Below are 25140 nucleotides of genomic sequence, written 5' to 3'. Positions count from 1 at the left end.
GTGTGTGTGTGTGTGTGTGTGTGTGTTGGGAGGGGTGGTGGGACACTGACTCATGCAGGGACTGAGAATTTTATGGGCTCATCAAAGCAATATTAAGATGGTGTTGGGGGTTGGGTGGTGAGTGATTGTCATCTGTATCAACAACTCAAGGATCTGACTGGAACGGAACTCAGAATCCCAATCTCTGCTCTCCATTTGTCGGAACTGTTCAGAATGGTGTTCGATTCCACCAGCTGCTGACGCTGACATTATCAATAACTGCTGCATGGTCCTTAGTGAGGGAGTGGTGGAGGGGGGAGGAGAGTTGGAAGGGGGAAGCAGAAATGATGAGCAACAAACGTTCTTCAGACTCACTGATCAAGTCGACTTATTTTTACGTTGCTCTGTGCATGAGCAAAATGTAATTCTCCCTTCATTTGCTGTCCTGAAGAATTAGTTACCACAGCAACCTCAAATGAATTGCAAGATTTGGAATAAACACAACTTTGACCCAACGTGTGTGAACTGAGCTTCACTTCATCCTGAACTTACGCTGTATTGTGAACTGCCAAGGCTTTGACAGGAAGGGTACATCAACAATCCAAAAAGAGCTCCATAGGAAACAAGTCACTTTAAATGTTGACTTGCTGAATGATGCCAGCCCAACACACATATGCTCCGGCTGCAGGATTGTCTATTCGGAGTCTTTATCAGCAAGAAAGAAACATAAAAATCAGTAAAACATGAGAAGACATGTACTAGAGCTTCTTTTTGAAATACACATACACCAACTAGTCTTGTATATGATGTTTCCTGGATTTTTTTAATAGATTATTACTGATCTATTTTATAGTTTTACAGAAAAGCTCCCTGCGTGATAGAATGCTGGAGTGGAAAATTTTTGCCATTACTTAATTGAATTGTATGCTTCTATTCGAGAAGAAGGAAAAAAATGCTCAGATAAAATCTGTGGCGTTAGAGACTGTGGATGTTAATCACCTTGACACATTGGTATAGAAAGCAATACTGGGAGGAAGGTTCTACCTCTTCACTTACTTTATAATTAGACTGACCGACTCGAATGCTTTGAAGTGTTAGGGTTAGTGCCAGGGGATTACTGAAAGTTATTAAATTGGATGTGGAATCAGTGCAAAATAAAAACAGGTGCACTAACAATGGAGAGGGGGGTGGAATGGAACATTAAAGTCTGAAGTCTTCCAGTTACACAGAACATTGTAAAATTCATTACATTTGAAAGGCGCAGATAATGTGAGCAGCCACTGAATGATTCCTGAGCTCAGAAGAAAACAGTTTTTAATCAGCCACTTTTTTTCCCTTGTTGCCTCTGGTTCTCCTAGTTCAGCACTTACATATATTCAAATCTGCTGATGTGTTCCCTTCACACCATTCTGTCATTTACAATATTCAAAATGGGTCACTTGTTTTCAATACGTATTGGAACTGAACTTCAGCTTTGCAATTCTTTGCTGAGGACTGTTGCTGGCTTTTCCTTCTCCCATTCTAGTTCACTAAACATTATGAATTATTGGGGCTATGTGAAACAACAGGGAACATGAAGTTGCACCAATTGACTAGAAACATTTAACCAATTCACCTGCAGGATGTTACCCCAAATCCTAACTTGCACCAGCTCCCAATCAGCCTCCCACTATAAGATCTTAAGACATTGGAGCGGAAGTAGGCCATTCAGCCCATCAGGTCAGCTCCACTCGTCAATGAGATTATGGCTAATCTGATAATCCTCAACTGCATTTTTTTGCCTTTCCCCCTAAACACTTCATTCTTTTTCTGATTAAAGATCTGTCTACCTCAGCCTTGGTTGTAGTTAATGACCCAGCCTTGACAGACCTCTGCATTAAAGAATTCCATGTATTCATTATCTTCTGAGAGAAGAATTTCTTCCTCATCTCTGTTTTAAATGGATAATGCCTGAGAGTTCAGCATAGTGACAACACTGTGTTTGGGCTGCAGGTTAACACAGACCCTGTGAGGGAAGTGAAACAGAAAGAAGCAAGGAGACTTCTAGAAGGGCTGAATGGCTTACCAGTGCTCCTTTTTTTCATATTTCTATAAATGATGGTGTTCCCATCTATCTGCTGCCCTTGGCCCTCTAGATGGTCATTGCGGTGGGTTTGGAAAGAGCTATCTAAGGAGCCTTGGTGAATTCCTGCAGATCATCTTAGGGTTAGAAAACACTGTGCTACTGAGTGTCCGTGGTGCTGGGAATGGATGTTTTTGAGTATGGTGCTAATAATGCATGCTTCTTTGTCCTGGATGGTGTCAAATTTTTTGAGTGTTGTTGGGGCTGCAGCCACCCAGGCAAGTGGGGAGTGTTCCATCATACTCCTGATGTGTGCCTTGTAGATGGTTTGAAAGCTTTGGGGAGTCAGGAAGTGAGTTACTCACTGCAGGATACCTGCACTGTAACCTCAGTATTTATATAGTTAGTCCAGTTAAATTTTCCTTCAATGGTAATCCCTAGGATGTTGAAAATGTATGATTTAGTGATGGTAATGCCATTGAATGTCAAAGTGTAATGGTTAGAGACTGATTGCTTCAGTGTCTGAGGACCTGCAAATGGTTCTGAACATTGTGCAATCAATGGCAAACGTTCCCACTTCTGACCTTATGATGGAGGGAAGATCATTGATGAAGCAGCTGGAGATGGTTGGGCCTAGGACACTACCCTGAGGAACTCCTGCAGAGATGTCCTGGAGCTGACCTCCAACAACCACAACCATCTGCCTAAGTGCCAAATCAGATTCCAAACAGCAGAGAGTTCTCCCTTGATTCCCATTGACCCTCGTTTTGATAGGCTTACTTGATGATACAAAAGGCAAAGTATGACTTTGATGGGCAGCCACTTTAATCTTCCCTCTGGAGTTGAACCAAAGCTGCAATGAAGCCAAGAGCTAGAACCCAACTTGGGGATCATGAAGTGAATTGAGTTGGATGAGATGCTCTGCACCATAGCTCCTTCTAAGCTACGTGCATGCCAGTTGCTGCATTGACCTCCTCCCGTATATGAACTTCAGAGGCCTGTGCAGGTGGAAAGAAAATTAGAGGGAATTCTGCTTGGACCCTCTGGAGGAGGCCATGACGTTTTATCCACTCAGCTCTTCTGGCTAAAGATTATTGCGAATACTTCAGCTTTGTCTTTTGCACTGATGTCAGGTGTCTCCCATCATTGAGGATAGAATAGAATAGTAATTTATTGTCACTTGTATTTTTACAAAAATTATAGTGAAAAGTGTTTAAGTCACCCTACTCTGGCCCTTACATTAGCAACAGAAATCATATTATAAAAAAAACAAAGTCCATCCTCATTCAATTCACGGCTCATGTGTTCCTAAGGATATTTGTGAGCCTCCACCCACAGGGAGGACTGCAGTGCTTTGATTTGATCTATTGGTTGTGAAATCACTTAGCTCTGTCTATCACTTGCTGTTTATCCTGTTTGGCATGCAAGTAATTTCATTTTGTAGCATCACCAGGTTGACATCTCAGCCTGGCATGCCCTCCTACACACTTTGTTCACTGATCCCCTGGCTCAATAGTAATGGTAGAGTGGGATATATACTGGGCCATGAGGTCATAGTTTGTGATTGAATCTAGTTAAAGAGTCACAGAGTCAAACAGCACAGAAACAGACCCTTCAGTCCAACTCGTTCATGCTGACCAAGTTTCCCAAACTAAACGAGTCCCATATCCCTCTAAACCTTTCTTATACATGTACCTGTACAAGAGTCTTTTAAATGTTGTAACTGTACCTGCCTTAGCCACTTCCTCTGGCAACACCTCATGGATTCCCAGTCTTGAGTTGCTAGATCTGTTTGAAGTCTGTCCCATTTAGCATGGTGATAGCACCACATAATGGGATGTTATTAATGTGAAGGTGAGACTTCATCTTTTCAAGGACTGTACGGTGGCCACTATTACTGATACTGTCATGGGCAAATGTATTTGCAGCTGGCAGATTGGTAAGGATGAGGTCAAGCATCTTTTCCCCTCTTGTTAGTTCCCTCACCATCTGCCGCAAACCCACTCTAGCAGCTGCGTCCTTTAGGACCCGACCAGTTCAATCAATAGTACTGCTGCCGAGCCACTCTTGGTGGTGGACAGTGAAGTCCCCCATCCAGAGTACATTCTGTACCCTTATCACCCTCAGTGCTTCCTCCATGTGTTGTTCAACACAGAGGAATCACTGATTCATCAGCTGAGGGAGGACTGTATGTGATAACCAGCAGGAGGTTTCCTTACTCATGTTAGACTTGATGCCATGAGACTTCATGGGGTCCGGAGTCAATGTTGAAGACTCCCAGGGCAATTTTCTTTCAACAGTATACCACTGTGTCGCCACCTCTGCTGGGTTTGTCCTGATGGTAGGGCAGGACATATCCAGGGATGGTGATGCCTGGGACATTGTCTGTATGGCATTAAATCCCTACAGTGTGGATAGAAGCCATTCAGCCCATCAGGTCCACACCAACCCTCCAAAGAGCATCCCACCCCGACACAGCCCTAGCCCCCTACCCTATTCCTGTAACCCTGCATTGTCCATGGCCAATCCACCCAACCTGCATATCTTTAGACTGTGGGAGGAAACAAGAGCACCTGGAGGAAACCTATACAGACACTGTGTTGTGATTATGACTTTGTCAGGCTGTTGCTTGACTAGCCTGTGAGACAGCTCTCCCAATATGGGCACTAACTCCCAGATGTTAGTGAGGAGGACTTTGCAGGGTTGACAGGGCTGTTTCTGCCGTTATCTTTTCTGGTAGCTAGGTTGATATCACATGGTCTGTTCAGTTTCATGGTTTAGACTTATTTTCATTGTTATTTTCAAATCCTTCCGTGGCCACGTCTCCTCCCTGTCACTGTGTACCTTCCCAAGCCTCTCTGAGATTTCTGTCTTCCTCTAGTTCTAGTCTCTTGCCCAACTCTGATTTTCTTCGCTTCACCACTGGGGGCAGTGTCCAGCTGCTGAAGCCTTGAATGTCAGAATTCTCTCCATAACCTTCACCATCCATCTCTTTTTTAAGACATTCCTTAAATTGTGCCTCTTTGATGAAGCTTTTGGAGACCTATGTTTATATAAGCTTGAATGTCTTTGTTCAAATTTTTATTGAATATGATCACAGAGTGGCTATATTTAGCTCGTCGATTCTATAGTGGCCCTATGCAGGAGTAACATACCTCATGGCCATAATACTGCACATTCTTCCTTTTCATATTACCGGTTATTATTGCAGCGTAAAGGGGAGATGGGCTTAGGGCCCTGTGGAATCTCTATCATAGCAGACTTTGAAGAAATTGCCTGGGAAATTGAACTCTCTGCTGGCAAACTCCCCTTGAGTTGTGAACACAGCCCAGTCCATCATGAAAACAACCTTCCTTCCATTGACTCTGTCTACTCTGCCTTAGGAAAGCAGGCAACATAATCAAAGTTCCCTCCCACCCTGGTTATACTCTCTTTCACCTTCTTCCATCAGGCAGAACATACAAAAGTTTGAAAATACATGTCAACATTTTCAGGTACAGCTTCTTCCCCGCTGTTAACAGACTCATGAACAGACCTCTCGTATATTACAGTTGATCTTTCTCTGGAGCTGTAACACAATATTCTGCATTATGTCCTATACCCTGATGTACTTATGTAAGGTTTGATTTGTCAAGTGGGAACAGTTTCTCTCTATATTCTCCAAAGCCCATTCATGATTTTGAAAACCACTGTACATTCTCCTCACAGCCTTCTTCTCTTCAAGTTGAACAGTCCCAACTTCTTCAATCTGTCCTCATTACTGAAGTTTCTCATTCCTGGAACCATTCTTTTAAACCACTTCCGCACTGTCTCAAATGTACTCACATCTTTCCTATGATGTGGTTCCCACATTGTACACAATACTCCAGCTGAGTTTAACAAATGTCTTATACAAGTGCAACATCACCAACTTGCCCTTGAATTCCATGCCCCATTAATAAATGACACTCTGTTTTATTAACTGCTCTGTCCCCCTGTGGTGCGACCTTCAATGATCTGTGCACATTTACGCCCATCTCCCTCTACTCCTGCACACCTTTTAGAATTGTACCCCTTGTTTTCTATTGTCTTTCAATGTTCTTCCAACCAAAATGTATCACCTCATACTTCACTACATTGAACGTCATCTGTCACATTTCCACCCACTCCACCAACTTTTCAATGCCCTTTTGGAGTTCCACACTGTCCTCTTCACAGTTGACAATTCTTCTAAGTTTGTGTCATCTGCAAACCTGATACTGTCCCCTGCCCACCAAGATCAAGATCATTAATACATATCTTAGGAAAAGCAAGTATTCAATACCTACCTCTGGGGAATTCCCCTATACACCATCCTCCAGCCTGAAAAATATCCGTTGACCATGACACACTGTTTCCTTTCACTCAGCCAGTTTTAAATTCACGTTGCTATTGACCTTTTATACGATAACCTTTAACACTGTTCACAAGATCTCTTGTATGGCATTGTATCAAACTCTTTCTGGAAGTCCATATATACCACATCAATATCATTACCCTCATTGAGCCATTCTGTTGCCTCTTCAAAAAACTCCAGCAAGTTAGCCAAGTCCAATTTCTCCTTTAGAAATCCATGCTGCCTCTTTCTAATCAACTCGTCTTTTTTCCATGTGACTAGTAATTCTATCCTGAATAACTTTGCAGAATCTTTCCCGCCACTGAAGTTAAACTAACTAGTCTGTAATTGCTGGGGTTATTCTTATAATCTTTCTCGAACAAGGTGTAAGGTTTGTAATTCTCCAGTTCTCCGGCACCTACCTTGATTACAGGGAAGACTGAAGATTGTGTTCAGTGCCCCTGTAATTTTGACCCTCTCTTTCTTCAAAATCCATGTACACATCTCAACTGCTCCCAATGCCTCATCAACTCTAAGTACCAACAGTATATACAAGAGTTCTTCCATAACAATTTTGAGCCCTTCTGGTGATGGAGTTTCCTGCTCTGTCACCATGGCCTGAGTTCCGAAGAAGAGTGACTGGAAATGTTGACTTTACTTTTTGTCCACATATGCTGCCAGACCCAGTGAGTTTTTCCTTCAATTTGTTTCAGATCTTCAGCATCTGCAGTTCTTTTTTTATCTGGGTAGCATTTCCTCTTTGGTAAAGCCAGATGCAAAGCAGTCATGTAATATCTCAGCCATGACCCCTGTCTCCATGTGTAAATCCCCTTTCTGGTATCCAATCAGCCTTATTCCTCTTTTTACCACTCCTTTTCTACTAATAAACCTATAGAAGATATCCCTTCATGAGACACTCCTCTGTATTGGCTACCAGTCTCATCTCATAATTCCTCTTTGCTTCTTTTATTCATTCTTCCACCTCCCCTCTGAACTTTCATTGCTCCTCATGATTCTCAATCATATTTTCTACCTTTCACAGAAGTACACATTTTCTTCATTAGCATAATTTCTACCTCCTGGGTTATCTAGGGAGCTGTGGACTCACTTTCCCTACCTTTATGAGGCAATGTAGCTCAACTGCACTCAAACTATCTCCTCTTTCAAGTTAGCCCAGCGTTCAGCTACTGTTTTTGCTGCCAACCTCCCATTCCAGTCAATCTGGCCCAACTCTGTCCTTGGTGCATTGAAATCAGCTCTCCGCCAATTGATCTTTCTCCCTCTAAATTGGCACTTATCATTCCCCAACAACATAAATTTTGAAAAGGCTGAATACTTGAAAAGGAATCATTTGTTTGGTTAAGGAGAAAGAGCGAGGGGTTAGGTCTAACTTGAAATGTCTTTCAAAGAGAAAGCGTATTAACAAAGGACTTAATGGCCTCCTTCAGTGCTGGGATTCTTTGGTCTTATTATTGTTCTATATCTCAAGGATCAGTCCATTCCACTAAATGGCAGATAGTGATAGATTTTGATGACTTTCAACGCAGGATTTTGAAGGAATCTCTTTTGCTTTTTTTTTCTCAGCAACTCTTCCTGTGTAATTTGGAAACAGAATCAACCACAATCAGCGTGCAGCAGTTCCTGGTGGAGTTGAAAGCTGGTGGAATCAGCAGAATCCATGAGGAGGAAGTCAGAAGGGAACTCCAACACACAAAGGCATTAGACCTGCTGGATTTTCTCACCTACCTACCACTTTTTGTCCTCATCCATAACTCAGTCATCACAAACCCATTGGATGATTCCCAGAAGCTCTGAGTTTTGCAATAGGCATAACATGCTCTTTCTCAGAAAATAAAGGAGAAATAACTTGTGTTTATTAAATGTTATACCACATCTCATACAGTATCTCAAAAGATGCCATATCCGATGGGACAGATTGTGACACTAGATGATTGTGTGTACTGGTGGCCATATGTTAACAGTCAGATTTACATCTCTTTCTGATCAATGTCATTGGAAAGAAAAATTGGAGAAAATGGGTTCTCACTATCTCCACTTTATTATTTCCAATTAAGTTGTAATCTATTCCAGTAAATTACTTTGAAATAATGCCATAGAGGCAGCAGTCAACTAACACATGCCAAGGTTTAATGAGACACAATAAGGTGAACGACCTGGGATAACACAGTGTGGAGCTGGAGGAGAACAGCAGGACAGGCAACATCAGAGGAGCAGGAAAGTTGACATTTTGGGTCAAGACCCTTCTTCAGAAATGGGGGAGGGGGAAGGGAGCTCAGAAATAAATAGAGAGAGGAGGGGTAGGGCTGGGGAAGGTAGATGGGTGCTCTGGTTTCCTCCCACAGTCCAAAGATGTGCAGGTTAGGTGGACTGGCTGTGCTAAATTTCCCATAGTGCCCAGGGAATGTGCAGGCTCAGTGGGTTAGCCAAGGGATATGCAGGGTTACAGGGATAGGGTGGGATGCCCTTCAGAGGGGTGCTGTGGACTTGATGGGCCAAGTGGCCTGCTTCCACACTGTAGGGATTCCATGATTAAACTTCATACCAACTAAAGTGTAGCATTTATTTTAAATTGGTTAACACCAGCTTAAAGCAGCCTGAGGAGAAATTTGAAATCAATCGTGTTGAGCATTTTTAGAAGACATGCATCAATTCAAATTTCTACCCTATTAACTGAGGAATACTATCTGCAATATAAAGAGTGAGCAACAAACATCACCAAACAGTCAAGAAATTCTATATGAAGTCACATTGTGAAGCATGTACCAAGCCAAATCTGTTTGATTTGAGTTGAGTTGTTTCATGAAAGCAAAAGTTGTGTGCATTGAGGTCTGTTATGGTTACCCTGGAGTCTAATAACCTTTAGAAGGATAACTGAATTTTCAGGCACTGACTGGCAGGATCACACTACAAAATTACATGTTTTAAGACTTTCACTGTAACAAACAAACAAACCAAAGTAACATTGGCTAAACACTGAAAAATGAAAGAATTGCAGATGCTGGAAATCAGAAACAAAAACTGAAATTGTTGGAAATACTCAGCAGGTCTGGCAACATCTATGGAGAGAAAACAGAGTCACTTTAGTTCTGAAGAAGAGTCACTGGCCCCGAAATGTTAACTCTGCTTTCTCTCCACAGATGCTGCCAGACCTGTTGAGTTTTTCCCGCAATTTATGTTTTTGTTATTGGTTAAACATTGTTTCAGTTTGTAACTTATACCCTAACTTACAGAAACATTTTCCCTTTTAATTTTTAAAATGGTCTGAAAATCTCCTCCATGGTTATAGTTCACTGTCCCTTAGGTGAAGACTTCATTTGACAGGAACCAGTCGAAAGCCATTCTCTATTCCTGATAGTTTGGTTTCTTTTTCCAGCCGAGTAACTTCTAAACTCCAAACCCAACCATCACCATGATATTTACCCTAGAGATTTCTCTATCAAGACCAGACGAATCTTCTGTCTTCATTTAAATCTTCATAAACTTTGCTTTTTCAATTTAAGCACCGACACCCATCCACATTCTGTGCAGTGCACAATATACACAGGCTGCATCTTTTCTTTTCCTTTTTTTATTCACGGGAAATTTATTGCCCATCCCTAATTGCCCAGAGGACAGTTAAGTGTCAACCACAATGCTGTGGGACTGGAATCTCATGTAGGCCAGACCAGGTAAGGATGGCAGTTTCCTTCCCTAAAGGGCATTAATGAACCAGCTGGGTTTTTCCTGACAGTTGACAATGGATTCATGGTCATCATTACACTCTTAATTCCAGATATTTATTGAGTTCAAATTCCACCATCTGCCATGGCGGGATTTGAACCCGGGTCCCTGGAACATTTTGTAGGGGTCTCTAGATTAACAGTCCAGCGATCATGCCACTAGGCCATTGCCTCCCTTGTAGTATTCTATCTCTTTATCCTCTCTGTCTCTCAGCTTCTTTCAGAATTTTCTATCTAGGAATTTCAGGACTACCTTACAAAAGATTCTGTAAATGTTTGTACAATGGTCTGCTTTAGATTCTGCCCCTTTCAAAATCCATCTTCATGACAATATGAATAATTTGAACCTTGTATCCAGAAATAAATGTTAATTTGCTATCCATTAGATACCCAATTCCATTCTATCTTGGAATAAATAGACAGCTTAAAATATAACCATTGATAAAACTTAACATTCTTAACATTTCCCTGTGAAACTTGGAGACTACCAGTCCACGCATAGTCATCACAGATGTCCTTGCCTCTGAAGAAGCGTCTAGGCCCGAAACGTCAGCTTTCCTGCTCCTCTGATGCTGCTTGGCCTGCTGTGTTCATCCAGCTCTACACCTTGTTACCTCTGTCCTTGCCACCGTTCAGATCAGTGAACACCTTGTACCTTCTTCGTACTAATTCTGGGTCTCACGGTCTCCATGGCAAAGAACCACCAAATCTTGTTGGGCAGAATTCATTGTTCTATTTTAAATGGTAGAACCCTGGAAAGCATAGAGGATCAAAGGGACTTTGGTATGCATGTCCACCAGTCCCTTAAGGTATCAGGACAGGTGGATAAATTGGTTAAAAAGGCAAATGCTATTCTTGTCTGATTAGTCGAGGCATAGAGCAGGGAGGTGATGCTGGAACTGTAAAAATCGTTGCTTAGGCCACAGCAAGAGTATTGTGAGATAACAAGGTTTACAGCTGGGGAACACAGTAGGCCAAGCAGCATCAGAGGAGCAGGAAAGCTGACGTTTCGGGCCTAGACCCTTCTTCAGAAATGGGCGAGGGGAAGGGGATTCTGAAATAAATAGGGAGAGAGGAGGAAGCGGATAGAAGATGGATAAAGGAGAAGATAGGTGGAGAGGAGACAGACAGGTCAAAGAGACGGGCGTGGAGCCAGTAAAGGTGAGTGTAGGTGTGGAGTTAGGGGGGCGATAGGACAGTCCAGGGAGGACGGACAGGTCAAGGGGGCAGGATGAGGTTAGTAGGTAGGAGATGGGGGGTGGGGCTTGAGGTGGGAGGAGGGGATAGGTGGGAGGAAGGACAGGTTAGGAAGGCAGGGACAAGCTGGGCTGGTTTTGGGATGCGGTAGGGGGAGGAGAGATTTTGAAACTTGTGAAGTCTACATTGATATCATTGGGCTGCAGTGTTCCCAAGCGAGAGTATTGTGTACTGTTATTAAATCCACATTATAGGAGGGATGTGATAGCAGTGGAGAGGGGGCAGAGGAGATTTACCAGGATGTTGCCTGGGCTGGAGAGTTTTAGTGATGAAGAGAGACTGGATACACTGGAGTTGTTTCCCTTGGAGCAGAGGAGACTGGGAGGGGACATGATGGAGATGTTTAAAATTATGAGGGGCATAGATAGGATAGACGGGAAGAAACATTTCCCCTTAGCGGAGGGATCAATGATGGTGAATAGATTTAAGACAAGGGGTGGGAGGTTTTTTCAACCAGAGTGTGGGCAGAATTTGGAACTCACTGCCTGTAAGGATGGAAGATGCAGAAACCCTCATCACATTGAAGAAGCATTTAGATGTGCACTTGTGATACCAAGGGTATACAAGGAAAATAGGATTACAGTAGTCAGGTGGTTGATGGGCCGAAGGATGTTTTTCTGTGCTGTAGATCTCTACGACTCTATGACCTTACTTTAAGTTAAGGAGACAATGCTGATACATAACAATTTTGCAAACCTTTTCTTTGAAACAGCCATCAGATTCCTTATTACAATGTGATTATTCTGTGTGACCTGTGTCATGTCTGAAGCCCACGCCTCTGAGTATCTAGTACTCAACTTCCGAACTCATAATCTCCACCATCCAGAAGGACAAGGGCAGCAGGTACATGGGAACCCCACAACCTGCAAGTTGCTCTACAAACCACTCACTATCCTCACTAAAAGAAATATCATTATTCATCCATTGTCGCTGGGTCAAAATGAACTGCACTCTCCAAACAGTTAGACAGGTGACTAATGAGAATGGGGATAGAAATTGTCAATTTGGAATTATGTTTTTAGGTCTGGTGGAGCAGGAATTTTCATTGTGATCCCACTAAAATCTGCTTCATTTCCACTTCAAGACACCTGCCCTCTGAGACCAGCCTTGCACTTACCTTGCGGTTTGCTGGGACAACCTGATATTGGGAGATGTTGATCTAACAAACTGCATCAGTGTGGCCTTAACCCTAAAAATCTCAGCCCCCTCCCCATTGCCTCAGTGCCCTCCTCACTCACTTGCCACCCACCATGCCACATACAAACTGCCAGCCCAATGTAATTCAAAGAAATATTTGCATTTCTATTTTGCTTTCCACAATGACAGGGTGGTTAAAGTGCTTTCCAACCAAGCATAGTCTCTGTTAAAATGTCAAGAACATGGTAGTGAATTTGAACACAGAAAGCTCCCACACAGCAATGTGGCTTAGTAATCTTCTTTGAAAGACATTGCTTTTAGGATAATTATTTGTTAGGCAACTGAAGAGAAATCCCTGCTCTTCTTTATAATAATGTTATGTACATTGTTCTTTCATTTTGAGCAATTAATTTTTTTTAACTTAAAATGTCTTGGTGGAATTCTTTGAGGACATTACTTGCATGGTGGGCAATGGGGAACCTGTGGATGTGGTGTATCTGGATTTTCAGAAGGCATTTGACAAGGTGCCACACCAAAGGCTGTTATATAAGATAAAGTTGCACGGTATTACAGGTAATGTATTGGCATGGATAGAGGATTTCTTGACCAGGAGAAAGCAAAGAGTAGGGGTAAATGGGTGTTTTTCTGGTTGGCGGTCAGTGGCTAGTGGTGTGCCTCAGGGATCAGTGTTGGGACCGCAATTGTTTACAATTTACATAGATGATTTGGAGTTGGGGACTAAGTGTGATGTGTCAAAATTTGCAGATGACACTAAGGTGAGTGGTAGAGCAAAGTGTGCAGAAGACACTGAAAGTCTGCAGTGGGATATAGATAGTCTAAGTGAGTGGGCAAAGGTCTGGCAGTTGGAGTACAATGTTGATAAGTGTGAGGTCATCCATTTTGGTAGGAATAACAGCAAAATGGACTATGTTTTAAATGGTAAAAAATTGCAGCACGCTGCTGTGCAGAGGGACTTGGGTGTCCTTGTGCATGAATCGCTGAAGGTGGGATTGCAGGTGCAGCAGGTAATTAAAAAGGCAAATGGAATTTTGTCTGCCATTGCTCGAGGGATGGAGTTTAAAAACAGGGAGGCTATGCTGCAGCTGTATAGGGTCCCGGTGAGGCCACACCTGGAGTACTGTGTGCAGTTTTGGTCTCCTTACTTGAGAAGAGATATACTAGCACTCGAGGGGGTGCAGAGGAGATTCACTCGGTTGATTCCAGAGTTGAGAGGGTTGGATTATGAGGACAGACTGAGTAGACTGGGATTATACTTATTGTAATTCAGAAGAATGAGGGGAGATCTTATAGAAACATATGAGATTATGAAGGGAATAGATAAAGTGGAGGCAGGGAGGTTGTTTCCGCTAGCAGGTGAAACTAGGACTAGAGGGCATTGCCTCAAAATAAAGGGAAGCAGATGTAGGACTGAGGTCAGGAGGAACTTCTTCACCCAAAGGGTTGTGAATCTGTGGAATTCCCTGCCCAGTGAAGTGGTTGAAACTACCTCACTGAATGTTTTTAAGGCAAGGCTGGATAAATTTTTGAACAGTAAAGGAATTAAGGGTTATGGTGAGTGGGCGGGTAAGTGGAGCTGAGTCTCAAAAAGATCAGCCATGATCTTATTAAATGGCGGGGCAGAATTGAGGGGCCAGATGGCCTACTCCTGCTCCTCGTTCTTATGTTCTCATGTCTTCAAGTTAAAATATTTATTTTTTCAAATTTGTTTGGAAAATTTGTCAGTCTTTTACATCCACCTCAGAGAGTAGCTGTGGTCCACTTTGGCTCTTTTATAAGGCAGCACTCCCTCAATACTGACCTTCCAACTGTGTAGCATTCCCACAGTGCTGATTCCCTGACAGCGCCTCACTCCCTCAGTATTGAAGCAGTATAGAACTTTAGTTCGGCCACACTTGGAATATAGTTCTGCTATAACGTGATAGTTGAGGTCGTATGCAACATTACATTACAGAAAATTGTGCTATAGAAATAATGGGACCTATGGGAAAAGTGGGGTTAGGGGCAGACCACCAAAAAAAATCACTCAAAATCCCTCAAAAGCCTAACACAAAGGCTAGCACAATTTGAATAAATGTTTAATTCATACCTAAAAATGAAATAAAAGTAAATTTAACATTTTACCTTTTAAAATGTCAAGATAACTTGATGGGGGAGGAGGTTGTACTGTGCCTCTCACAGAAAGCACTTCATGACAAAGCCCATGAAATGATCACATGATGCCAGCACGGACATTCTTTCAGCGCTAACATTGTACATATTCATGACAAAACCCGTGAAACGATCATGTGATGTTGACGCATATTATTCCATGGACCCATGGAATTGTGTTATAGCCAACATAAATTTGAATTTTAGAAATAGCGTTTCCCTATTCGTCAATCACGTTATAGTCAATTCGTGTTGATGGAGCATGCATTATCGCCGAACCGACTGTATAGTGCACAGTTCTGGTTGCCATATTACCAGAACAAAGTTGAGGCTTTGGAGAGGGTCTAGAAGGAGTTTACCAGAATGTTGCTGGTTGGACAGTATTGACTATGAGGAGAGAACGTACAATCTTGGTTTATTTTCACTTGAAGGATGAGGGGGAGGCCTGTTGCAAAATTATGAGAGGCATGGATAGAATGGTTAGTCAGAGTCATTTTCCCAGGGTAAAAATGTCAAATACTAGCGGACATAGGTTTAAGGTAAAAAGGGGAAGGTTTAAAGGAGATGTGCGAGGCAAGATTTTTATACAGTGGGTGGTAAATGCATGGAAAGTACTGACAGAGGAGATAGTGGAGACAAATACAATAGCAACATTTAAGAGAGGCAGGGAATAGATGGATATGGACTGCATTGAGACAAAGGGTTTTTAGTTTAGGAAGGTATCATCTATCAATGAAGTCTTGGTGGGCTGAAGGGCCTGTTCCTGTGCTATACTCTTCTTTGATCTTTCACCCTCTGATAGTGTGCACTCCCTCACTACTGATCTTCTGACAGCATGGCACTTCTTCAGTACTGAGCATCCACGGATGCAGCACCTCAAGGGAAGGTGAAGGCCTAGTGGTCTTATCACTGGATTGTTAATCCAGCAACCCAGGTAATGTTTCGGGGAATCGGGTTTGAATCCGACCATCACAGATGGTGAAGTCTGAATTCAATAAAAAAAGTCTGGAATTAGGAATCTAATGATGACCATGAAACCATTGTCAGTTGTTGGGGAAACTAACATTGTTTAGGGTAAGGAACTGTCATCATTAACTGGTCTAGTCTACACATGACTCCGAACCCACAGTAAAGTGGTTGACTCTTAACTGCCTTCTGGACAATAAATGTTGGCCTAACCAGTGATGCCCATATTCCATGAATGAATAATAAAAAAAAATCTCGGAATACTGAACCTCTGACAATGCAGCACTCCCTCAGTTTTGACCCTTTGACAGTGCAGCACTCCCTCAGTATTGAACTTACGACAGTGCAGTTTTCCTCAATACTGGTCATCCCACAGTGCAGCACTTTTCAGTACTCAGTCTCTGACAATATAGCCCTCCTTTTGTATTCAAACCTCTAGAGTGAGACTTGAACCTGCAACCTTCTGGCTGAGAGAATAACTTTAGAGCCACAACATTTAGTTGTCTTCAAATCAGGGGATACCTCTTTGCTTCAAGGGTAGTTGATGGGCTGGCACAGTGCTCCAATTGGTGACACAAAAATCAAAATTAACCATAGGAGAAAAATAGCAGGATTTTATGGAAATAGAAATAATTGACTAATGCCCTTCAAGAAAGAGATTTTATCTCAAACCTACCTACATGATGACTGTTATATTATTGTTCCATGTACAAGCATTGCCTTTATGCCATCTTCAATGGGTATCTAGAGATAGACAATAATTGCTGGTCTAGAAAAATCTAGGAATTAAAAAAAAAAATTATTAAGCAGATTACAAACTTCATTGCTTGATATTAAACCCAAGATGTTTCTTCTGGGTTGTAGGAGGATTAAAGACTCTTTTTCAGATTAAATTATCAGGTTGTGATTCTGAAGCATTCGTCATAATCAAAACGATCACCCGGAGTCTTCCGTGTCCTTGTTTCTAAAATGCTCACGAGTTAGCTGGTCAGTTGTGCTGTCCATGGTACTGAAAGTTTGTATTGATCGAAGTCCTGGAACTCCTTTCTTTGCAACACTGTGGATTTATCTGCACGAAGGGGACTGCAGTGTTTGAAAAAAAAAGCAGCTCACTATCATCTCTGTTAAGTTCACTAGGTTTTTTAGGGACAGGCAACAAACGGTGACCTTTCTGTTCTTGCCAACATCCTATTTTCTATAACAAAAGCAAAATACTGTGGATGATGGAAATCTGAAGCAAGCATAGAGAATGTTGGAGAAACTCACAGGTCCGACAGCATCTATTTCTCTCCACGGATGCTGCCGGAGCTGTTGTGTTTCACCAACATTCTATGTGTTTGTTCCCTGTTTTCTATGTTTCTATGCATTAAAGACTAAAAAAAGATTGCTTCTGTAATGTGAGTGAAATTAATGTTTTGCTTTCACAAATATATCTACCAATTACATTTAGTAAATAACATCTACAGAATTAGAGGTAAACGGAACATTTTGACAAATGTTAATGACATTTAGATGTAACGGAAATCTTTCCAAAGTTTGCCAATGACACAAAATTTGGAAATACAATGGATTAAGCAATGAGGAGGATAGTAGCAGTTTCAGGAGCATATAGACTAGTGAAGTGGTCAGACACCTGGCAGATAACATTTTATACAAAGACATGGGAAATGATGTACTTTGGTAAGGATGAATGAAGAGTGGCGGTCTAATCTAAATAGTATGAATTTAAATTGGATGCAGGAACTGAGTGATCCAGAGTTGTGCACATGGAAATTTTAGAAGGTGGCTGCACAAGTTGACCTTGCTGTTAAAAATGTAGAGTGGATCCTTAACAAGCACAGGGAATGCTGAAGAAACTCAGCAAGTTTGGCACCAGTGGAGAGAGAAACAGAGTTAAATTTCAAGTCCAGTATGACTTCTTCAGAATGGGAGAAACATAATTAACATTTTGAGTCCTGTTGACTTTGCTCCTCTAACCAAGATGCTGCCAGACCTGCTGTGTTTCTCCAGCATTTGCTTTTCTCTTCAGATTTCCAGCATCCGCAATATTTTGATTTTTTGAGACTGGATCCCTTACTTTTTTTATAAAGGCATAGAATATAAACCTGTATAAAATAGCAGCTGGATTTCAGCTGCTGCTCACCATACTTTACACTTGCAGAGGGGCATTTACTAGAATGTACCAAGGATGGGGAGACTCACTTCCATGGAGAGATGGGTGAAACTGGATTTAGAGAAGGGAATTAAAATTATGGAGTGGATTTGATTGAACTATATTAAACTATTTGGCAGTGAAATGATTTCAGATAAACATTGGAATGTGAAAGAGCTATTTCTAAATATAGGTGAAAAATACAAAGTAAGCATTGTAAAAGTATTATTTATTGTCCTTTTATCCTGATTCAATCTGAAAAGACTTGAACTACCAGTATAAAATAAAGAACATTGTATTTTGGGAACTACCTGCACCTTAAATCAGTCAGAGTGGGTAAGAAGGACCTATTTCAGTTAGCAGAGAGGTCAATAAGCAGAGGCCATGGGTTTAATGAAATTGGCAGAATTGGCATTAGAAAGGCATTGCAGAGTAACTTTTCCACCCAAAGAGCTGTGTGAATCTGGAACTCACTTCTTAAAAAGTTGGTATAGGCAGAAACACTCATTGAGTGTACAAAAAGATTTGGACATAGAACATAGAACAGTACGGCACAGAAATGGGCCCTTTGGCCCAAGATTTTGAGCCAAACATGATGCCAAATTAAACTAATCCCTTCTGCCAGCCCTTGGTCCATACTCCATTCCTTGCATTTTCATGTGCTTATCTTTTTTTTTATTCATTCACAGGATGAGGGCATCACTGACCAGGCTGCATTTATTGCCCAATCCTAATTGCCCAGAGGGCAGTTAAGCATCAACCACTTTGCTGTGGGTCTGGAGTCACATGTAGACCAGACCAGGTAAGGATGGCAGCTTCCTTCCCTAAAGGACATTAGTGAACCAGATGGGTTTTTCCGACAATCAACAATGGATTTATGGTCATCATTCGACTCAATTCCAGATATTTTATTGAATTCAAATTCCAACATCTGACATGGCAGGATTAAAATATGGGTCCCCAGAACATTATCTGGGTCTCTTGATTGATAGTTCAATAATAATACCACTATGCCATTGTCTCCTTGATTTTCATCTAGAAGTCTCTTAAGTGCACCTATTGTATCTGCTGCAGCACGGTCCACACTCCTACCATTCTCTGTGCAAAAAACATGCCCCTCATATCTCCTTTGAACTTCCCCCTCTCACTTTAAATGCATGCCCCTATATGCTCCTGAAGTGCTGTAGGAGGGCTACAGATCAAAAGCTGAAAGCTGGGATTGTATTGCATAGCAATTTTTCAACTAGCATTAACATGATGGGCTGAATTGCCTCAGGTCAGTGCTTTTTTCTCTATATTTCAGTGATGGTGATGCAGTGATACCATTGGCAGCAATCCAGAGTCCAAACCCAATGCCCTGGGGTCTCTGCTTTGAATCCCAAATCCATTCCGAGGAAGGGTCACTGGACCTGGAATGTTAACTCTGGTTTCTCTTCAAAGATGCTGCCAGACCTGCTGAGCTTTCCCTGCAGCTTCTGTTTTTGATTCTGATTTACAGCTCCGCAGTTCTTTAGTTTTTTGTTGCGAATCTCACAAGTCCGATTGTGGAATTTAAAATAAATTATTAAGGCAGGAATTGAAATCCAGTCCCAGTAATAATAATCATGTTGTGGATCATTGTCAAAACTCATTTGGTTCACAGGCTTTCAATAGGGAAGGAAATCTGCTTTCCTTACCTGGTCTGTCCAAATGTGACTCCAGACTCCCAGCAATGTGACTGAATCTGAGCTGCCCTCTGAAGCAGACATGCAAGCCGCTCAGTTCAAGAACAATTATGGATGGACACATTGTTGGAAAGTCATGGAAGGGCAAGAGGCGTACAAAAAATAGAAAATGCTGGAGAAAATCAGCAGGTCCGCCAGCATCTGTGGAGAGAGAAGCAGTTGACATTGAGACCAATATGAGTCTTCTTTAGAAATCCGTCATATCAGATTTGAAATGATAACTCTGTTTCTCTCTCCATAGATTCCACCAGACCTATTGAGTCTTTCCAGCATTTCCTGTTTTTATTTCTGATTTACAGTAACTACAGTATTTTGCTTTTAGAAGAGTTATAGAACCCTATGCACTGCCTGGTTTTGGAGTTCAATGGAGTATAATTTAGCTGTTATTGGGAAAAGAAACTTATGAAAATATGCAGCTAAAATTTCCGTTTCTCTTTCTCAACAGCAACTTGGATTTAAACTGTGAGGAGAACAGCGCAGAACTCCAAAAGGACAGTGATAATTTGGTGAAATGGGTAGACAGGTGGCAAATGTGGCTCATGGCATAGAAGTGTAATGTGATGCACTTTTGGTCAGAAGAGCATTGAAAAATAAATTAAAACAGAGGGTACAATTCTAAATGGAGTGCAGGAGTAGACGGAGCAGGGGGTATATGTAAATAGATAGTTAAAGGTGGCGGAACAGGGGGAGAGATCATCTGATTAAGCATACAGTGTCCCTGCTTTATTAATAGGGCATAGAATACAAGAGCAAGGAGATGATGCTGAACTTGTACAAAATGCTTTGTTTTGATTTGATTTACTGTAGTCACATGTACCTAGGTACAGTGAAAAGATTTGCTTTGCAAGCAATAAGGCAGATCATAGCAAACAAGGACGTAGAGATCAAAGGGTGTTTAGACAGAGTAAGGCATACAGGTTACACTGCACAGAAGCGCACAAAGCAAGATCAACATTAGCAAGATCAATATTATCTGAAGTTTTGGAGTCCATTCAACAGTCTACTAACAGTAGGGAAGAAGCTGTTCCTGAACCTGTTTGGTGTGTGTGTTCAAGTTTCTGTATCTTCTGCCTGATGGAAGAGGTTGTAGGAGAGTGTTACTGAGGTGGGAGGGGTATTTGATGATGTTGGCAGCCTTTCCGCGGCAATGAGAAGTGTAAATGGAGTCCATGGATGAGAGACCTCAGCTGGAGTATTGTGTGCAGCTATGAGTGCCACATATATTAAGGATGGAAATGCATTGGAGAGAGTGAAGAAACGATTTACGTTAATGGTTCCAGGAGTGAGAAACTTATTGATGCAGGTAGATTGAAGAAGTTGGGAGTGTTCTCTTTGGAGAGAAGAAAGCTGAGAGGAGATCTGTTTGACATTTTCATAATCACAAGCAGGCAGGACAGAGTCGATGAGAAGTTGTTCCCGTTCATAAAAGATAAAAAGGAACAGAGGGCATAGATTTAAAGCAATGTGTAAATGAAGCAAGGGGTGATGTGAGTAAAATCTTTTTCACCCAACAAATATTTAGGGCCTGGAATGCACTTCTGAAAATGTGCTGGAGGCAGGTTCTATTGATACATTCAAGAGGGCATTGGATAATTATTTCACTAGAAATGAGATGCAGAGATTGGGGCAAAGGCAGGAAATTGGCACTAGGTAATAGAACCCTTTCAGGCACAATGGGCTGAATGGCCTCCATCTGAGCTGTAACAATCCTGTGATTTTGTGAAGAAGTAAGTGGTATGGAGTATCTTAAAGAAAGAAGGTGAGTTTGAGAGACGCTGAGATTTAGGGAGGGAATTCCATGCAGGGCAGGCAATGGCAGAGTGGTTAAAAATGGGGTTGGTCAAGAAATCAAAATCGGAGGTGTGCAAATATCTGGGTGGGTTGTAGGCCTGGAGGAGGCTACAGACACAGGCAAGTGGCGAGGCCATGCAGGAATGTAAAAACAACGATCTGAAACTTTAAAATCGAGCAAAGCTATGATTGCATAATTTTCAAATTAGATTGCAAAGTATCTCTCCATCATTTAACAGAAACAAAATGCATTATCATCTTGGCTATTTTGCTTGTGCCCACCAGTGCACTTTGTCATTTGTAAGTGAGAGGAACCTGCTTTATCTGCACTGTCTTAAAGGATGACCATTGCAAAGAAAAGCAATACTAAATTATTTCTGTCACCTCTTGCTGTTCAAGGGAGCTTTGAGGTTGAAATTCTGTGGGTGTTTCAAAAAACCACTTCATCATGCAGAGAGCCTTTGAGATTCTGCATACTTTCTAGCACATTTTTGTTTATCTCTCTTCCATCAGCACCCTTCCTGGAAAAAAAAACGACAAGCATGGGGATGCTTCTTAAAAAACCACCCTCTCTCCTCTCAACACAGATCGTCCATTGATTGGAGTAAGAGTTTGCAGAACACATACACAGACAAAATGATATTCCGGGATGAAATGTATGTGTGTGCGGCCAAAAAAAGAGAGGGGTCGCCCTTAACCTTAGGCCATTGTCATGGTTAATGTTTGCAGTGGTCTGTCTAAAAGAAAGTATTGTAGTTCGTTGCCAGGTATTCCCTAGCAACCGTAATACTACGCTGAGACTCAAAATGCTTTTGATTGGGGGCCTTTGTCAGAGTTACACCCCCCTCCCAAAAAAAACACATGCTTATCAACAGAAGAATATGTTAAGGGGCAGAAAAGTTCTGTGTCTTTCCAATAGTTTGGTCTTAATTGCAAGTTGAGATTTCTAAACAGCCTCAAAGTCTGTCTCGTTCTTTTTTCTTATAGATTATAAACCAACAGTTTTAAATTTTTTATGTAAGCAGAACAAAATTGGGAAGCTTTATTTTATATTTAAAAAATGCTAAAGTGTATCCTCGCAAGTAATGTAGGTAAGTAAGTAATATAGAAAGAAAAAATTCAGATGCAATCATTTTAAATGAGACGACTTTTTTCTGTAAAGCAAAGATATTTAGGAATGTGGGTCAAAAGTGGAGTTGGGCCACAGATCAGCCATGATCTCATTGAATGGTAGCCATGATGTGGAGGTGCCGGTGTTGGTCTGGAGTGGACAAAGTCAGAACTCACACAACACCAGGTTATGGTCCAACAGGTTTATTTGAAATCACAAGCTTTAAGAGTGCTGCTACTTCATCAGGCATCCTGTTATTATTTTTATGCTCCTATTCTTTTGTAATAAAGGCTAACATAACATATGTCCTCCTAATTGCTTGCGGTACCTTCATATACCTAACATTTCGTATTTCATGCACGAGAACGCCCAAATCCATCACCACATTAACACTTCATCTTCTCATGTCATCTTTAAAAAAAATTTGCTTTTACTTTCTTCTGAACAAAGTCAGAAATTTCACATCTTCCCTCCGTGCCGTCCATCTGACAATTTAGACAGTTATATTTCTTTACTGCCTTTTATTTTCATCCACACTGCTTTCACACTTAGCTTTACATTATCATCATCAAGTCTGGATGCAATGCATTTGTTCCCCTCATCTAAGTAAGTGAAGTAGATTGCAAATAGTTAGGTCTAATTCTTATTTTACCCCACTAGTTACAGCCTTCTACTTGGAAAATAAATTTATTCCAACTTTCTGTTTTCTGATCACGAGCTAATCCTCAATTCAGGCTCATACATTGCCGCCAATCCCATGATCCTTAATCTTGTGTAATAACCTACTTTGTGTCACCTTATTGATGCTTTCTGAAAATATAAATCTGCTGCATTTACTGGTTCCCCTTGATCAATCCTCCTATTTATATCTTTAACATATATTCAAGCATTTGACCTTTTATTGTTGTCAAGTTAAATGGTATCTGGCTGTCTCTATTCTCTCTTCCTCTTTTCTTGAATAATATTGGTATATTTACAAACTGGAAATTCATGGGGTCCATTTTAGAATCTAAGGAATCCTGGAAAATCATCCCCCATCACTACAACCACCTCTTTTAGGACCCCAGGATGTAAACTTTCATATTCAGGGAATTTATCATCTTTCATCCCTCCTTTATCCTCTGCCTTTATTGACTTTATGTTCTTTACTCTCATTTGGGTTCCTCAGGCCATCTATTGTGTTCTATGTCATTTCTAATGTGGGAATAAGTGCAAAATATCTCTTCAATATCTTTGCCAATTCCTTATTCCCCATTATGGTTTCATTCTAGTCTGCCCCTAAAGAGCTCCCAATTAATTTCACTAAATATATATTTTTTATATATTTGTAATTACCCCTACCATCTTTTATACTTCTTACTAACTTACTCTCATATTCTATTTTTCTGCCACTTTATCCTCTTTGTTGATTTTAAAAACTCTTCAAGTCCTCAAACTTTCAACTCTTTATAGCAACAGTGTGTGAGTTTCTTGATTTAATCTAATGCTATCCTTAATTTCTCTAGCATGAGTTAACTTTGAATCTCAAACAATGTCATGGACCATAGGCGTGGAGTTAACTACTTCCCAAGTGCAGATTTTGGATATTGGTAATATTTGACAGTTAACACGTGGAATAATACTCTCAGAATGTACCATAAAAGACCCCCATGACCATAACAATTTTATGAGGAGGGAATGAACATTTTAATTTTGGAAAATGTTTCATTATTTCTAACTGATAACAGTAGTTATGGTCATTCACAATCCAAAACTAGCTGAAGTCTTCTTCTCTAGCTGATGAACCACTATATAACCTTTTTATTGAAGGAACTGGACCATTTATTCTCCTCTTTTACAATGGTCCCATGATAAGATTATAATGGATCACTGAGGTAACCCAGTTGAGTGACATGAACTGCAGACACAGATTCTCCTGAATGTTGCAGTTTAATTAGAAGTCCTAATTACCTTAGCCACACTTTGTCACACTCAATTACCTAGATTGGCAGGAGGATGGGATCCTGCCAAGTAGCTCAGAGAGAAGAGACAGTAAGAAGGAATTAGAAGTTCAAAAGCGAGTGAGACCAGAAAACATAACCTAGGTAAGAAAGAAGTGATTTTAGTAAGGCTAAATTGAATATATTTTAATGCAGGGAGCCTGAGGAATAAGACAATGAACTAAGGTTACAGATAGGCACTAGGGAATCTGGTATCATTGCAATGACTGAAACTTGCCTGAAAGATGGGCAGATTGGCAGCTCAACGTTCCTCGTTATAGAGTATGCAGAAGAGATGGAAAGGAGGAAAGAGGATCTGTTTGTATTTTGAATATCATATTCCTGTCTACCCCCAATTACACTTGATTCTTTTGCCTAACAAGAATGTCTTCACCGCTATCTTAAAAATATTGAATGACCCTGTCTCCATTGCCTTCTGGGACAGAAAAATCCAAATTCACACAATCCACTGTGAAAAAAAAGCTTTTCCTCATCTCTGCCCTGAAACTGCAACACGTAAATTTAAAACAATACCGTATGGTTCTGGACTCACCACAGGAGCAAACATTCTTTCCACATCCAGAGATAGTAAGAACTGCAGATGCTGGAGACAGAGATAACACAATATGAGGCTGGAGGAGCACAGCAGGTCAGGCAGCATCAGGGGAGCAGGAAAGTTGACATTTCGAGTCGGGACCCTTCTTCAGAAACCTGAATTC

General features: G+C 41.2%; 1 protein-coding gene across 2 annotated transcripts in view; it reads left to right on the top strand.

Annotated features, from left to right (window-relative positions):
• The window catches only part of LOC125485406, a 91291-nt gene extending 83044 nt beyond the window's left edge, over positions 1-8247 (top strand). For both annotated transcript variants that reach the window (XM_048608057.1, XM_048608056.1), the window contains one exon: positions 7980-8247. In XM_048608057.1, coding sequence (XP_048464014.1) covers positions 7980-8210 — 231 coding nt within the window. In that variant the 3' untranslated portion in view covers positions 8211-8247. The remainder of the gene's footprint in view (positions 1-7979) is intronic.
• The last annotated feature ends 16893 nt before the right edge of the window (positions 8248-25140 follow it).

This window comes from Rhincodon typus, chromosome 18, assembly GCF_021869965.1.
Source record: "Rhincodon typus isolate 14 chromosome 18, sRhiTyp1.1, whole genome shotgun sequence".
Lineage (NCBI taxonomy): Eukaryota > Metazoa > Chordata > Chondrichthyes > Orectolobiformes > Rhincodontidae > Rhincodon > Rhincodon typus.
Note: the sequence above shows the minus strand (reverse complement) of the source record. Positions and strands in the feature narration are given on the sequence as shown.